General features: G+C 32.7%; 1 protein-coding gene across 1 annotated transcript; it reads right to left on the reverse strand.

Moving 5' to 3' along the window:
• Positions 1-33: 33 nt before the first annotated feature.
• On the reverse strand, positions 34-17073 carry LOC132745227 (tripartite motif-containing protein 2-like). Its single transcript, XM_060734077.1, has 7 exons — positions 16855-17073; positions 15305-15590; positions 14224-14310; positions 13226-13309; positions 12428-12544; positions 2369-2494; positions 34-216 (listed from the first exon to the last, which is right to left on the reverse strand). Exons 2-7 carry the CDS (start codon positions 15566-15568, stop codon positions 196-198), a joined length of 699 nt encoding a protein of 232 aa, XP_060590060.1. The 5' UTR covers positions 15569-15590; positions 16855-17073; the 3' UTR covers positions 34-195.
• Positions 17074-18826: the final 1753 nt, after the last annotated feature.

Below are 18826 nucleotides of genomic sequence, written 5' to 3' on the forward strand. Positions count from 1 at the left end.
TTTTTAGGTTATATAATATTATTATAACGACAACACCTTGAAGGCCTTTCCCTCAGATGGTATATAAAGTATGTTTAGCAACTGGTTAAAAATATTAAAAGGCGAGTTTGTTGCACAAGAGTGTATGAGAATATGTCTTCCATATTACTATCTACAAACGTAGATGCTTTTTATTCCTTTCGTATTTGTTCTTCTTTACAGCCAGCCATAACTTATCTGTAAAAATTATAGTAGTTTAATAGTTTATTGTCTCATTCCAAGCATGTCATATATACAATACATCACAATGTTCAATCATATTAAAAAACATGTTGGACCAATCTCGATAGATTTATAAGAGACATTTAAAAACATGATGATACTGGTAAAATATATTCTATAGCTAAAAACAATTTACTTTATAACCAAGTTACATGTACATGTATATATAACAGACATTTTTGTTTATTCCTTCATGAAAAAACAATATACTTCAAAAAATAATGCCAGAATATTTGTTGACAATACTATGCAATTTACTTGTTATGTGAGTGAGGCCAAATATGTTCATAACAAAAGTGTAAGTCCAGCGCAGCATACATGTACCCAGCATTGCTGTATAATTCTCATTATTCAGTAAAAGAGTAATAATGTTTCCAAAATGAAATGCATATATCATGGAGTATAAGGGTTGTAACCGCCAAAAAACACTTGACTGTGAAAGGTGCGTTGACCTAAAATATTTGAATAAGTACATGATTATGCTAAATGTGTAATCCAATAAGTACAATGATTAAACATGGTGTGTGAGTCCCAAGGTACAAAATTGAGCATGATGTGGCAATAAGTACATGATTGAACATGGTATGTGTTTCCCAATAAGTACAAGATTGTACATGATGCATAACCAAATAAGTACACGGTAGAACATGGTGCGTGAAAAGTCATTATTCTGCACTACCTTAAATGACAGTATAATGAATAATATTACAATAATTGGTTGGTTGGATATATTTGAATGTATAGGGTGATCGCCTTCCAGCATGATACATTTGTGTGCCAGTGTAGATAACATTAGTAGGGTACAAACAAACTGCACTAAACTCAGCCCAAAAATCAACCATTTAAATCAAGCCTATACACAATATGTCTTAATATTCAATGTCGATACACAGTGGCAATGTACTGCTATATCATTGCCACAGTAAAATCTTCCTTCACAACCAAAATAAAACAAAAATATCTGTTTTACATCTTCAATTATAAAATATAAAACTAATTGTTGTTAAAAATTATGTACTATGTACACTACTATTATTACATTTCTACTACTTTGATAAAAGGATTAAAACATCCTATTTACACATAAACAAATTCCTTCTTTGTAGTATCTGGAAGCAGGTTTTGGCACTAACTCTTATTACATTAGTACTACTAAATATAACTTTTAATTTCTCATCACTTTTCAGGTCGATAAAATTGTTAACAGCAACTGCAGCTTGTTCAAAAAGTACATTTCTTATATGTACGGGCGAATTCAATTACATGTCAGAGAAATTGTATTTATAATATAATTACAAATGGACATTATGGCTTTCGATATTACTTCAGTGGTGAAATATAAGTATTATTTATTCAATATTCATACGTGTATATTAAAAGAATTCCACTCTGGTCCAAAAATTGTAAAACAGATATAAAGGCCTCAACAGACTGTAGGATTTTGAAGTACAACACTGCAATAACAAGTAACAGATTGCCAAATTATCTCTAATGAATGAAATTACAGAACAAATGATATGAGGGCTAAAAGGTAAACATAGTAGTAAGATGGGGATAAAATGATATGAAATGATCAATTGGGAGGGAACTATTTTTAGGGAAACCTCAGATGTTTCCTACAATGCAGAATAACGGTCTGAATGCAAGTGTTGTATTGCTTTGAAAGTTGTACATCTTATCTCTAATAAGTGTTGTACAACTAAATCCTACCGTCTGATGTGGCCTTAAGTTGAATATCTTGCATAGAACCATTCGGGTACTTTAATGGCAAATATACTCCAATAATTATGTAGCTCAAAGCGTTTAACTACTTTTTATGTTTGTCATTTATAAAAATTAAAACAATTTAGAAAAAATGTCACTTGTATGCATTTTGATTTTTTTTTTAAATGACATTTCGAAAACATAAGTATGCTTTAACCCGATGATTTTAAAATTAAGTAGATCTTCAATATCATGAACTTTTCTTTCCTGTATGTTTATAAGCGGGAAAAAGAAAAAGAATAAAAAAACATCGAACAGTTTTTTAACTAAAAGCAAAATTGACCAAAACATCAAAAGTTGTATACAGTAACAATTTAAATTAAATGGTACACTTTTGACACACCTGAAGTAATCTGGAAAAACATCTGCAAAAACCTTCAATACATGATGCGCATCTATGTACTATTTGGAACACACATGATGACTTCGCCAAATCATGCACAGTTTTCTCGGGGTTATTTTTTTGTGCCTGGATAAGAAAATAATAAAAAAAGGTGAAGTATCATTAAATGAATAGAAATATATATTTCTCAGAGTAGTTTATACCATTCAATTTGTTTAAACTTACGAAAGAAATAATGAATTTTAGCAACAAATATTTTATTACTCTCTGTTATCATAAAACTATAATTAGTATTAACAGGGTTCGTTTTTTAGGTATTTTTGTAGTACCAAATGTTTTAAATATTAAACGAGAAAAAATGTTTCGGTGGTGCTGTTTTGGATAAGCAAGATCAGCTGGACACATTCTTCTTCTAGGCGACATTCATCATTTACAATGGCTGATATATAAACCCGTGTACTTCGAATTATAGAACACGTGCGTGGAAAACAAATACACATCAGCGCCATTCGCCCGGGTTATAATTATGTGTTCGTTTGGGAGACAATTACACATTTCCTACATGTAATTCCTGCCAACTTTGTCCTTGCCTGATTTAGAAGCGAAATTAACTGTTATCAATTTTAAAAATATCACTGTTATGCTTTCTTGCAATGTGTGAAAGAAACATGTCTCTATCATTTTAACCACAGAGGTGGCACATGGAGGTCGCCAATTTACCATGTGACAATATGTCGCCTCATTGTTTCAGAGGTATATTGCGAAGCAAATCTGAATTCCAATTGACGCTACATAATAGGATTTGACAACCAACAAAAGTTTGCCAATTCTCTTGACCTTTACAACAGCCAATCATCGGCGAGCTTTCAGAATTTCAAAGCAAAGCTGTTTCTAAATCTGAGTAGACAATTTTCACGATTTCGAGAACAAACATGGCATTGTCCATGATAGCCAGCAGAAAAACTTGTCAGTAAAACACTGCGTCTATTTCTTATTTTTTTTCCAGTTTATTTGATTCAAATTATTAACAATTTGATAGCAAAAATCAACAATGTGTTTTACTTCACAATGTGTTTTACTTCAACGGACAACGATATTTTAATATTTCGTCTAATGCCTATCTGTAAAGGGCGAATAAAATTACAAACCGCATCGATCGCTTTCAAAATTGTGAAAGTAAAGCTCACCGATGATTGGCTATTTGAAAAATCACAAAAAGGCGACCCCCTATAGTCCTATTGGTGCTCATCAGATCCTAATGCGTAGCGTTAATAAGGAGCTGATTTATTTCACCCAAAGTTCACCTAAATTAAGCAAATTAACAGATATAAAAATGAACTGTGCATTATTTATAAACTTATCATTATGGTTGGGTTTGTGCATTATCAAACTAATTATAATTGTCTAACATATTTGTAATAATAATTTACCGAAATATACTTAATTTTCCTATATATGTCAGATATATACATAACGTTATACATTATAAAAAGATTACACATTACACTCTCTGTTTTTGTTTACATATTGTTTTGAGTGCTTTTTGGCTTTATATTGCCTGGTATGTCTTTCAGATCTTTGGAATTAAACTGAGAACTACGGCCGTTCTGATTTCTAACTGTACATCTGAACTGCCTACAACAATGCACTCAAAATTTAAAGATAAAATTGCAATTATTTATTCACAGAACTTGCAGTACAGATTTTGAGCAGAACCAATATGTAATATCATGCACAGCAGACTTCATGTACGTGTGCTCTTCACAATTTTACCTCTTTTTGCACAAACTATGCATAGATGTTTGTGTAAGCTCTCAATTGATACAATACATGTGTAAATCAGTTCAGTCTAGCTCGTGTATACATGGTAAAATGCTAAAATTGTTTGGGTAAAGGTCTCCTCTATTAAGAACCGCTGTATACTTGTCATACAGACGAAACACATTTTCATTTTGTAAATAAACTTACCCGAGAGTACTATATGGATTCCTTCTATTAATTATACTCACAATTCGCTGAATTATTTACACAGGAAGTAAGCTCTTCAATTAACTGCCCTTACTTCCGTCACGTGTATAATATACCAGTCTCTTTTTTCGGTGGCCAAATTGGTCGTGTTTTTTCTCTTTCTTTTCTTTAGTTATGGCTAAACTAAAATACCAGAGGAAGGTGAAGTGCTTCCTTCGGACTCGGAGTCGGGTACTAATACGCTGAAAACTCCACTTCAAAGGCGATCCAGATAGGATGTCCTAGAAAACAATGGAATCTAAAATTCTCAGCTCTGGAGTGGAGTATTTCGGTTAAATTGCATGGATATTAGTTGCCAAAATATAATCTGCTCGATCTCGGTGTAACTCTTCCTCGTCTAATTATATTGATAGACACGTGAAGAAAAAGAAGAACAGTGTGAATCATTCTAAATTTGAGTCGGGCACGGATTCTCAGTCGGACAGTGATTCAGATTCAAATTATCCTGGCTTGAACAGTGACACTTTGACTCTAAAAGTTTAGGTCGGGACATTCCAGCAACAAGAAGTGGCCGGGGCAAAAATTTTCGCATCCCCAAGCTAAGGTGCAAAGTTACACTGGACAGTTCAAGAAAAAATCCAAACCCTACTTCTTTTCTAAGCGATCATATGGAAGGAAATTGGAAAATTCAACTCAGCAATGACCATGTAAGTATTCTGGCACGTTTCCCTCAAATTCCGGTAGGTGGTCGAATTTCACTTTTTGTAGAAAATTGGAAGACAACATATTTGCTTCTTCAATTGAGAAGCTCCGCGCAAAAAATGTGCTCATTACAGATACCTTACCAAATTATTCCTACGCACAGGTCATGTTATATTCAGATTAAGTACTATTGTAGATTTTTTCCGAATGTTATGTAACCTATTTTTTTGCATAATTATACTTATCTTATGCACTGTCCATAATTAAAAAGAGGGGAAAGATATTTAATATAAAAATGCTTTCACTGATGCCTACCTGGTAAGGAAAGTAATTCCATGGAATACAAACAAGACTTACACGACTTGTAAATGTTATGTGACATGACTGTACTGTGTTCTGTTTGTGTCACCACTGTAGTCAGTAACAGAAGATGATAAAAGTATCAAAGTCTGTTATAATTGAAATAAATATACAAATAGTAACAAAAGGGACTAATATTATAATATAGTAATATTACATGCATTTTTTCATGTCAAATTAAAAAAATACTGAAAGTAGAACACACCCTGGAATGAAAAAATAGGATGAATTTCAAAAAGACCAAATTCAGGATTTTTTTTGTTTGTTATACACGCGTTACATGGTGATACAGTATTTATCAATATAATAGAAGACTGTTACCTGAATTTTAGGTAGGTATGAGGAAATTCACTAACGTCATATTCGTGCATGACAAAGATATGAAAGCTATTTGACATTGGTAATATATAAAAAAAACTATTGTTAATTAATTTATTGGGAGATCAATATATATTTTTTGTTGAATTGCTTTAAAACCATTCATAAAAAACATTACACTTCATGTTCAAACTGCAAATCAAAGTTTCTGTTGTTGTCATGATATCTATTTATAGCCTATGCTTAAGGTGATTCCGCTTTGTCAGCCATGTTTGTTTTCACTAAAGTCTGTCCAAAGTGAAAGTAGGCCAAAATTCATATAACAAGAAAGCTCTTATTGTATAATGATGAACCATTTGAAAATACACTTCCAGGTTTATATTTTAAGGACAATTATAAACAAAAATAAAAATGATAACAATAAGAATATTTACATTGAATGTGCTACATTTCTGAAGACCAAAACCATTCTGTTGCAAAGTTTTATGCACATTTCATGAATGCAAAATCCTTTTTAAAGTCTGTTTTAGTGCCAACAAAAGCTATTTTTTGCAGCAAATACAAAATCTTTCAAAACTTAACTCCAAATAAATCAGTATCTCATGTCCTTCTAAGCACATGGCCTCCATTATTTTTTGTAAAAAAGTAGTGCCAGAAAACAATAGTACTACTTTTTTACACATGTCATGGTGGCCATGTGTTTTCAAGGTCAGATAAACTACTTTCCTAAGATTTATGATTTTTAAAGTTTTTTTGTATTTTCTGCAAAAAATAGCATTTGTTGGCACTAAAATAGACTTTAAACTGGATTTTGCCATTCATGAAATGTGCATAAAACTTTGCAACAGAATGTTTTTGGTCTTCAGAAATGTAGCCCATTCAAGGTAAATTTCTGAATGTTATCATTTTTATTTTTGTTTAAAATAGTTTTTAAAACATAGAACTGGAAGTGTACTTGCAAATGGCTCATCATATAACAATGTGACCTTTGTTGTTATATGAATTTTGGCCTACTTTCACTTTGGACAGACTTTGTGAAAACAAATATGTCTGACAAAGCGGAATCACCTTAATGAGGGTCCATCCGCTCGTAAGGCTTTCGCTGTCGAGTACGGACCGCCAACAAGTCACCAGTCATTCCATTAACTTTTTTTCTTTTTATGCTGTACCAATGACGCTAATGAAATGTAACCTTATATACTAAAGTTTAATTATTTCAACAACCAATATACCAACATGTTATTATTAAACATTTAATTTCATAAATATAAATTAAAAATAATTATCAAAAGCAAAATTGTTAAAATCTTATGCCTGAAATCTTCTTTATATTGACAAATTCAATCACTAATAGTATACTTGATAGGCTGTGTGTAAATGTAATTCAAAATGTAACAAATTATAATTTCATGTACTACTAAAAAAGGGAAATAACAAATTTATAACCTAAGTGTCAAAAATCAGAACATTTATAGCTATTTATAGCTTTCAAAATTATGTAACAGCAGCATTGCTTTCCGGTTCTCATTCATTAATATGACATGCTGCGAATCACCGACGGGGAAACCAACATAGAAATCGAAAGGAGTTCTTGAATGCGGATTTACTTTTAGCTGTAAACCGAAAGGATTTATTACTCAAATCCGGGCCCATGGACAAAAAAAAGTAAACACAAATAGCTCCGCGTGTAGGCGCGGAGCAATTTAACACTTAAAATACAATAACTCAACTAAAAAAAAACAAACAACAAAATTCAGCTTATATACCCTTTTGTTTGCGTTATGTGCAAAAGTGGACTGGCGCGCGACACATGGAAACCAGTCTGAACGACTCCTTGCGCGACCTGAATACTGCGCGAGCATGCTGACATGCCATAACAATGTTCAAAATGCCGCACAAGTGGTTCATGTATACAGCCTGTTGTGCTAGACTAACATAAAATACATAAATATACATGTTAACATTTGTTCAACTTACACATTCGTAATGTACACAATTGCAAACAAATGTTGAAAAAGCCTTGATTCCGAAGCTTAAATATGCTTTGTTTTTCAGTATTCTAGCTCCACTAAAAACCCCAATCAACGATGAACTTGTTTTTTATTCAAAATTGAAATCTGACCTTTTGATTGACTTCTTCTGTAGTCATTCGTTGCTAAAGAAGTCATTCAAAAGGTCAGATTTCAATTTTGAATCAAAAACAGTGCAACTTAGTGCAGCATAAACTTGCAAAAAGTAAATATATTTGTACTATTTATGGTATACAAGATTGATACACTTACATTTGATTAACTATTCTTTAAACTTGTTAACAGCAGGAAAATAAACTGAGAAAATCCCTTTTTTATTCAACCAAGTACATGCAACCTCTATATAGACAAAGCAGTAAGGAATTTCATTAATAAAATCTGATATTTTTTGGAGATGACGAAGGCTTAAAATAGTTCACTTAGAAAGCTGATTCTACAGGACCTTCACTGGCTGATCATATCTAAAAATAACTGAGCTTTGCCAATGACCTGGACTGTTAATGACAACGAAATGAGTAAAAAATGTTGGCCAGATATACCATCCTAAAAATCAATACTCCTTTCCAAATTTCACAGTATTGTGGCTTTTATAAATGTTTACTGTCACCTTTTCTTTCAATTCGCTATTCACAAAACGATAAACGATTTACTACAGTTCATGTTAATTTTTCGTTTAACTAAGTCGTATTTTGAATCCCGACATGCGCACAACAATGTTTGTAGACTTGATCTAATGTTTGTAGGCTGTAAATGAGATTTATTTAACTAAATTTCATACGCAAAAATGTATGCCGCCAGCAATAAAACTCAACACTGTGGAGAGGTCTGATGATCTCTCCAATAACAGCAGACAAATGAGTTCTAAATGTAGTTCAGAATGGCTACAAACTAGAATTTCTAAAGATTCCACCTTTCTTGGGAATAAAACACACGAAAGTACCTGTAGAACAAGAAAATATAATTCAAAAATAAAAAAAAAGATCTTTTATTGAAAAACGCTATAGAAATAGTAAACAACTCTATATCAGATTCTTGCAGGTTTTTACAGTACGTTGTTCCTAGTTCCCAAGAAAAATGGTAAAAGGAGACCTGTGATAAATTTAAAGCCATTGAACCGGTATTTTAGGAAAACTCACTTCAAAATAGATACTATGCCAAAAGTTCTAAACCTAGTTCAAAAAGAAAATTATGTAATAAATCTGGACTTGAAAGACGGTTATTTTCATGTAAAAATGTTCGATGGTAACAGAAAACATCTCCGTTTTGTTTCAAAAGTCAAGAGTACCAATTTCGAGTCCCATGCTTCGGCCCAACATCAGCTCCAAGGGTGTTTTGCAAAATAATGTCTGTCAAAGAAGCACATCTCAGACAACAAGGTACTTTTCTAACATCTTATCTGGACGATTGGTTAGCTGTCAATCAGACTTTTCCAAGGAGAATGTCAGATCGAAAGATAATTCTAGATCTCCCTTTTCAACAAGGGTAATAGTAAACAAGAAAAAAATCTTCTTAGTTCCTTCTCAGATTTTCATTGGCGATCTATCCGATATGACAAAGGGGTTAGTTTATCCAACACAAGAGAGAACTACAAACCTGAAACAAGCGGTTTTAAAATTGAGAAAAGGCTCGATTTCATCAACACAATATATGATTGTTGTCTTCATCAAAATTCAAAGCTGTTCATAAGGCCGATACAACTTCATTTAATCAACACTTGGCAAGCTCGGCAAGAATGTCTTTGAGTTTCAATATACTCTTGACTCATATGGTGAGATATCATCTACAATGGTGGTAACAGGATCCACACATTGTAAAGGGAATATCTGTTCAACAGATTTCCATTCCAGTATCTGTCACCACCGATGCGAGTGGGACTTGGGGCTGGGTCAGTCACATAAACAACTTTACAGTGCAAGGCCGTTGTTCAAAGATGGAAAAATTACAACACATAAACATTTTAGAAATGAAGGCGGTAATTCTGACAGTCCGCCACTTTCGGTCTGCTCTGAAAAACAAGAATGTTTTGATACGCTCAGACAACACGTGTGTCAGTAATTCTGACAGTCCGCCACTTTCGGTCTGCTCTGAAAAACAAGAATGTATTGATACGCTCAGACAACACGTAAGTGTGTCAGTATATGCATATACGTCCCGCCAATACAACTAAATTCTGACAGTCCGCCACTTTCGGTCTGCTCTGAAAACAAGAATGTATTGATACGCTCAGACAACACGTAAGTGTGTCAGTATATACATCGACAGGGGGTACTCGATGCCTATAATTTGCCTGCTAACTTGGGAGTTATGGGATCTGACATTGATTCACATCATTGGGTGGTTGCAAGCAGTTCACATAAAGGGGAAATTGAATTTTCTGGAAGATTTTCTGAGCAGACAAGAAGTGAGGGATACAGAATGGAGACTGAACAAAACAGTGACACCTTAACGTTTCAATTTTTGGGGTCAACCTCTGATAGATTTTTTTGCAACTCAGGAGAACAAACAAACAACACTGTTCTGCTCGTGGTTTTCACAACCCCAAGCGTTTGCATTGGATGCCCTGTCTATTGCATGGCAGAACATGTATGCATATATGTCCCCGCCAATACAACTAAATCCGAAAGTAATGAACTATATGAAATTATTCAAGTGCAGACTGAAACTGGCCAAGACAGCACTGGTTTCCACAGCTGTTGTAATTATTGATAGCAAAATTAATAAAACTCCCTGTGCCACAGAATCTTTTGTCGCAATGCAAGGGGAAAATATTTCATCAGAAGCCTCAGAGTCTAAAGTTAAATGCATGGCTTCTATCGACAAAGTTTTCAGATATTTTCTGAAAGAACAAGAAATTTACTTGTCGCTTCATGGCGAAAAGGTACAAAAAAGATTATAATTGCAAATTGAAAGAAAATTCAGTAATTGGTGTTGTGGACAACAGATTGATACGTTTTCAGCGTCTTTGAATGATTTTGCTAAATTTTTTAACTTACCTTTATGACCAAGGGTTAAAATATAAGACTACTACAGGGTATCGGTCTATGCTATCATCTATTTTACTTCTTGTGGAAAAATTTCAGATTGGTCAACACCCCTTCATTATTTGCCTTCTTAGAGGCATTTTTAATGAACGTCCATCTTTTAGAAAATTTGTTCCTGAATAGGATTCACCTCTCGTTTTGGAATGCCTGAAGAAGCCACAATTTGAACCGAAGAAGGATACATCTTTGAGGTTTATTACATGGAAGGTGTGTTTTTAATAGCTATTTCCTGTTTTCGTCGTTGTAGTGATCTTCAAGCTTTGTGTTTGGTAGAAGGTAACATAAACATTTAGAAGAAAGGAATAACTTTTATACATTCAGGTTTGGCTAAAAAAGCATTCAAGAAAGATTTTTATTCCATCTTTTTCGAAGGACAAATTTTAAGATCCAAAAAAGCCTTAGGCTTATCACTTGGAAAAGACTGAAAGTTTAAGAGGAAAAAACTCTAAAATTGAACTTAAACTTTTCTAGAGTGTTATTAAACCTCATCATCCAGTGACAAGTCAAACAATTTCTAAATGGTTAGCTAATATTATTTAATATGCTTACAAAGGAATAAGAAATCAACTGGAGAAATTAAAGGTCACCAGACTAGAAGTATTGGACTTTCCTGGGCATTGCTCAAAGGTGCGTCTTTTGATCAGGTACTGGATACGGCAGATAGGTCTTCAGAGACCACCTATATTAAGCATTATCTCAAAAACATAGATACAAGTATTTTTAAATTCAAGTAAATGTTGTTACAGAAGTTACTGTATTTTACCAAGGTGGTGTGTACAAGTTTTTTTAATGTTTTTTTCTGGCGATTTGGGCCTGGATGTTTTGTAAATTTGAGTATTTATGGTTATTCTTATACAGTTTGGATGAACTTATATATATTGTTGTGCAACTGTTAATAGTGGGTTAGCAGTTATACATGTTTAACTGGTTTTGTTTCACTTAACAAGGTGTGGTAATACTGGAAATCTATTAAGGTAAGTGTTTTATGCCTATATTTTTCAAATTTTCATTGATATTTAAACATATTGATGCATTAATGAAAAAAATAGATATTTTGAAACTTAACTACCCATGCACCTCCTTTCAATACTGCTTTTTTATCTTGTTTAATCCATATTGTACTGTCGGGTAAGTTTATTTACGAAATGAAAATTTAAAATTTGTTTTCAAACTTAAGTATGTCGTGTTAATGGGTATAATGAACTTTCTTTTTCATCTGTCACACGGTGGTGTAATAATTTTAAAAGTGGTTAGGATTAAGAAAAAGATGCACCTCATACACGCCGCCCAAAAACTGCAACTTGTCCAAAAAATGATTGAAAAGGTAAAGGATTTGATTGCTACTGATGCAAGATTTACAACTAGGTATATAGCGAAATGTGTTGGTATCTCTATAGGAGCCGCTCAATTCTCAGTCTTGATATAATAATGAGAAGGATAAGTGGATATCCCATCTCCTTACAAATGAGCAAAAACTTGTTCGGTTAAGAATCTCCATACAATTGTTGAAATAGTTCCCTAAATACAATAAGCGATTTTTCGCAAATATCATCACTGGCGATGAGACGTGGGTTCACTTTTATGAGCTACATGCATATTAAATTTCCTTATCATTACCATACAAAAACATGTTTACCTACCTTTAAAGTTAAATTATCAACAGCCTTTTCTAAGTGGACAATTATGTTGTCCTTTGATACCATTTGTGCAGACATTTTTGCCGTGATGGTTCTTTCTATTTCCAAATCAGTTTTGTACTAGAATTACACTTGTAAAATTAGCAAAATCGTTGAATATTTGAACATACCTATGTATATGAAAATTATAATGTAAATATATAAAAATAAACAAAGGTCTGCTTAAATAAGTAATTTTATTCCCTTTTTGTTTTAGTACAAAATAATGAAAATATAAGTATTTCAAACCCTTCAGTAACCAAGACCAGCACTAAATCTTTATGTATATATATATATATATGAGATAAGATTAATTTTTACTGTCAAATACATTGTATCCTCGCTCGCCTGATATCTGTCCATTTATTTAATTTGATGGTAACGAGGATACCAACCAAGTTTTCGATGGAATGACTTTTTTCTGGCATTTTCTGCCATGTTTAAAGTGGTTTACCTCTATAATTCGTCATGGAAATAATTCATTTCCTACCTATCTATATTCTTATAGTTGCGGATGAATTGACTTAATAGAATGCGATTATTATACGTCATTTTGGAGTACTCGACACATCTGGCATGAGTGTAAAATAATAAATTTTTCGGCATGGGTTAAATTACCGAAAACACCACTATCACCACCATGAACACATCTTACATTTTCAAACACAAAATAAAGGAGTGCATCTGACTGCTTATTCCTTTAAGTGAAATACAACACAAACTGAATGTTTTTTATACATAAATTATATAAAATATATTTACCTGCTCTATCTGTCGACGTAATTCAATGACAGCAAAGCGAAGATCGTCGACACTAGCTTTAAGGTACACGCACTGATTCGCCTCCTAAATAAACCATTAAGTAAGGTAAACAAACACTAAGCTACTACCCCCCCCCCCTCAAAAAATAAAATAAAAGGGCGTCTTTATATACGAATATGATTGAAACTAATTGGTACAGAGAAAAGAAAAACGTATGTGTTTTCACAGCTTTATAGTCCTTTTTATACGCCCTTTTGAAAAATGGGTCGTATTATAGTTTCACCCTGGCGGGAGGTCTGGCGTCAAAATTTTGTCCGGAGCATATTTTCTACACGCATGGAGTAATTTTAATGAAAATTCATAGAAATGTTTACCACTATGAGAAGCCGTGTAGCGCACATGAACCAGATCTCCAGGTCAAAAGTCAAGGTCACACTTAGAGGTCATTGAAAAACGCTTGTCCCCGGAGTAAAACTTCTACATGCATAGAGGGATTTCAATATAACTTACCACAAGTGTCGCATGTAAACTTTAGGTCCCTGTGGTCAAGGTAAAGGTCACACATGTGGTCAACGTTAAGGTTAAAATAAGAAATTGTGTATTTGGACCATTTAAAGTTTAGTCATCATTTATTGAGGGTTTAAAAAAACAAATTGTCATTATCATGACTACTGATGTGAAACATGTAATTTAAGTTAATATATTCAAGGTCAAGGTCACTAAAGATAATAAAAATATAGTCTTTTTGTCCAAAGAATATCTATAATGCCCATATCTCTGTCAAAAGCTTTTGTGACGGGCGTATTTTGCGACATTGTTGTCCTTGTTTAAATTGGTTTTGAGATAAGAGAACTAGCTTGGAAAATATGAATTTGGTATCGATTTGCTTATTTGTGCCGCATTTTAACTTCATATCATTTCTGAAGTCACAGTCAACATGTGATGGCCACCCCGTATAACCCACAATGTTGATTTCAGAAGTTCAGAAATATACATACCGAAATGGCGACAGCATGAGCTATATTTAGATTATATCCAACTTGTGCTTTGTATAATCCTGCAAATATTTCATTTGTCGGTAAACCCTATAAATACATATTAAACAAAACAACAAGTTAAACATAATGCATGTATCAAGATATAATATTATCATCATCGAAAAATGTAGTAGAATAATATTCCGGAACAAAATTTGGATATCGAAACATAATATTGACTGTTCTTATATCGAAAAATAATATAGAACTGATATTGATACAATAATAAAGCATTGATACCGAAGTTGACTGATATTGGACTGATATTGAACTAATATCGTGACGTAATATAGAACTGATATTGGGACAATAACACATGAAGCTGATTAATAAAGCTGATATCGAAACTAAAAATAAAACTGATATTGAAACAAAACAAAGTACTGATATTGACATATCATATAAAACTGACTTCGAAAGATTATAGAAATTATATCGAAACCTAATATAGAACTGATATAATAACATAATATAAAACTAATATTGAAACATGATATAGAACTGATATCGAGACATTATACACATTGCATTACATATATCAAGACATAATATTGAAACGACACTGAAACATAATTTATAACTGATGCCGAAACATGATTAAGAACTGATATCGAAACATGATTTAGAAGTGATATCGAAACATAATTTAGAACTGATATCGAAACATAATTAATATAGAGCTGATATCAAAACATGATATAGAACTGATATTGAGGCATAATATTGAACTGATATCGAGATATGATCGATATCGAAGTAACATCGAGACATAATATATAACTGACATCGAAACATGATTTAGAACTGATATCGAAACATAATGTAGAACTGATTTCGAAATCTTATACAAATATGATACAATATGTATATTATGTTTTAGTATAGATGCATAATTTTGATAATAATTGTATTATGTTAATAGCTATTTGTTTGGCACTACTGTATACAAAAAAAATTCTAACATGTTTAGGTACAAAATGTATAGATGGTCTTTAAACTGCTAGTTCAGATATCATTAGAGTTTTAAAAGATGTTTACTAACCTCTATAATCCCCTGTAATTTCTTTACTTGAAAATTAGTTTGAAGGTTATAGTCACCATTTGAATCGACGTCAATTCTAGTCCGGCATACAGGACACCAAATCTCCGAATGTGACGTCATAATTTGGTGTTGTATTGTTGCCTTTATACATTCTTCACAGAATGTATGAAGGCATTTTAGTACCTTCGGATATTGAAATTCTTTCATACAAATTCTGCATTTCAGGAATTCCTCAAAAATGATTTCTTTTATAGTTTGTGACATATTTAACAGAAATCTAAATGCTCTGAAAGAAAAAGGGAAATGTATTGGTTAATCAATGTAAATGCTTGTAAAAAAGTTTACATTAAAAAGTCAGGTATTAAGTTAAAGCCTATAATATTTTTTGCAAAGGAAGTAGAGTTTCTTCTGAACATTGTTTCGTCTGATAGTATTAAAACCGATCCGCAAAAAGTAAACTGTATAAATTTAAGTCATGGGCAACGCCTGGAAATGTTCATGAACTCCGTTCATTTTCAAGACTTTACAGTTATTACAGAAAATTTATAACATGCTATTCTGATATTGCTAAACCTTGACACCAATTAACAGAGAAGTCTAAAAGATTTGATTTGAATACCGAATGTTCAAAAGCATTACAGTATCTTCAGCAGAAATTAACAGAGGCGCCTGTGCTATCAATCAGACTTTACACGGCGATACATGTTGGATACTGATGGTAGCAAAGTTGCCATTGAAGGAATTTTGTCATAGAAAATAGATGGACACGAACGGTTATTACTTATGCAAACCGATATTTAACAATTAAAGACTGAACGGAAATACTGTGTCACATGTACATAGCTTTTAGCACTTGTATATTTTGTCAAATCTTTTAAACGTTATTTGTATGACAGTAAAAATAATCATGGATCACTTACTTTGATTATGGCTTATGCAGTTAAAAATCTGGAAGGACAAGTTGCAAGTTGGCTTAAAATACTTGCTTCATTTAACATTTAACATGTTAAATGTATTTCAAGAAGGATATTCACAGAAGTAAACATATAAAAATAAGTACACAGCACTGAACATTCAGCAAAGGAAACTTCAAGTACAAGTTAAGAGTGTATAAAAATTGGATATGAAGATTCTGATCGGGATCGGGATCCTTACATTGAAATATGTGAAGAAGCTACTGATAATGTCACAGAATAAAGGAAGTAGATTAGATGCTATAAAATAATAAATGATGGAAATAATTTGTCTTTAATCAAATAATCATAAGGCAAAGAAGTCAGAAGAAAATGTAGTATCATAGAGGAATAGCCACGGTAAACGTTACACATGCTTAAATAATGTCAGAATAGGAGAACAAATGCTTAAGTCTCTCGATTCGAATTTTCAAACTGTTAAATCTGCACATTTATGAGTCAATAAGTGATGATACTACGGTGCAGGGTCTAAGGAAATAAATGACTATATGATGGATCCAGTTCCTTACATGCGAAGGAAAACACACCTTTAAGAAACTAAACTACTTGTAGTAATGACCGAAAAATATCTCTTACCTGTCATCCTCAATCTTGAATATTCTACACTGTGGTGAATATGCATTATCGTTCCTTGAATATTTTGCAATACTTAAGTTGCTGGGCCGGAAAGTGATAATCTTTTACTCTGGCTTGCACAATGTCTGGACTTATTTGTATTTTATTCTGATAAACCTATGGTTAAATTCCATACTATGATATAGGCATAAGCAAGATTAATACTTGATTGATTCTTAACATTCCAGTCCTGATTGAATTTAAAATATATAAACTTGAAAGGAATCCTAGAGCAAAATACACCTATTCGTGTTTACACATTGTCGGACCCCTACAGTACACATACCGTTTACACTATCTACCAATACTGGTATACGGTAAATAGTCTGGGTTAATAGGGTTTTTTTTAAAGTTTAATTGATATCTCAAGGCCCAACTGGGCATGTGAGAAAACAACAATTAATATAACTGTTTTATATGTGTTAATTTGGTGTGGTTGCAGAGAATACGAGATGTTGATACTATGAGTTTATTTCTAAGACTGTTTAACAATATGTAGTCAATTGGTCAGTACACTAAGTAGGCGGAGCCTAACAATCAAGTTTAAAGGTACTGCATGCAATATATATTTAATGTAGAATTAAATATGAAACAATATATATTTAATGTAGAATTAAATATGAAACATCTCCCTTCTTTTAAAAAAAAACAACAAGAAATTTCTAAAGAATCTCAAGGCAAATAATGTTGATATCACTTGTATCTGATTTATCTTAATGTCTGTTTTATTGCCATGATAATGTTCTCAGTTCTATTCCTCCACAGATGTTGTAAAAATGTCAGCAAATTATTTATGGCTTATCTGTGAGGTAGAATGTCCATTTAATTGATAGCTGATTTCACGCTAGTTCCATGGTGTATCATTACACTAATAGGCACTATAAATTCACACTGACCTCAAGAATGATAATATTGTTTCTTTGTACTGTAGAGATATTTGTATGCAAGACTATACATAAACACATATATCATTTTAAGAGCCAACATAACATTATTAAAATAGCATGTATAAGTAACAAATTTCTACATGGTAAGTTTATGAGGTTTTTTAACACAACGACCTGATCTTGTTTTATATTCATTGCTGCATTCTCAGACAGGGGTGATTGATGTTTGACAGGCGAGGTTTGTTTTGGTGTCTGGGGCTGTAAGACAACAGGGGATTTTAGAGAATAAACGTCTTGACCTGGTGTCAATATTTTATTGGCAGGGTCATTTGTACTAGGGTTATGAACATTTTTGTTATAGGATTTAATTTCTAAAGGTGGTTGGTGTAATGTAAAATCTGAACTGTTCTCAGTTTCAGAAAATGGTTGTTCATTTGATTTTAGAAGATTGTATCTATTTCGTCTATATATTGCACCATCTTTTGTTCTTACATCATAAGATCTGTCATGAACTTTATGCATAACTTCTGCAGGTAACCAACTTTTTCCTTGCCTAATTCTAACACCTTCTCCAACTTCTAGAGGTTTGAGGGTTTTAGTTGACCTGTCATTATAATATTTTGACCTTTGTTTAGCATTAAACATGCTGTCTCTGATAACCTGTGTGTCAGGAACTTTGGGATCAAGTTGCTCTGACATTGATGGCAATGTTGACCTTAACTGTCTGCTCATAAGCAGCTGTGCTGGAGATTTTCCACAGGGTAATGGGGTATTGCGATATTCCAGCATTGCAAGATAAGGATCTTTTCCTGTTTGTAATAATTTTGTAAACAGATTTTTGACAGTTTTGACAGTGATTTCTGCCAAACCATTGCCTGATGAATGACCTGGGGATGATGTAACATGAGAAAAATCATACAGTTTTGTGAACTGTAAGAAACTTTCTGCACTGTAACATGGGCCATTATCTGAGTATAATACTTCAGGTATTCCATGTCGGCTAAAGAAGCCTTTCAATTTGTTAATGACTGTACTAGATTTTTTAC

This window comes from Ruditapes philippinarum, unplaced genomic scaffold (assembly GCF_026571515.1).
Source record: "Ruditapes philippinarum isolate M1 unplaced genomic scaffold, ASM2657151v2 ctg6023_1_1_1_1, whole genome shotgun sequence".
Classification (NCBI taxonomy): domain Eukaryota; kingdom Metazoa; phylum Mollusca; class Bivalvia; order Venerida; family Veneridae; genus Ruditapes; species Ruditapes philippinarum.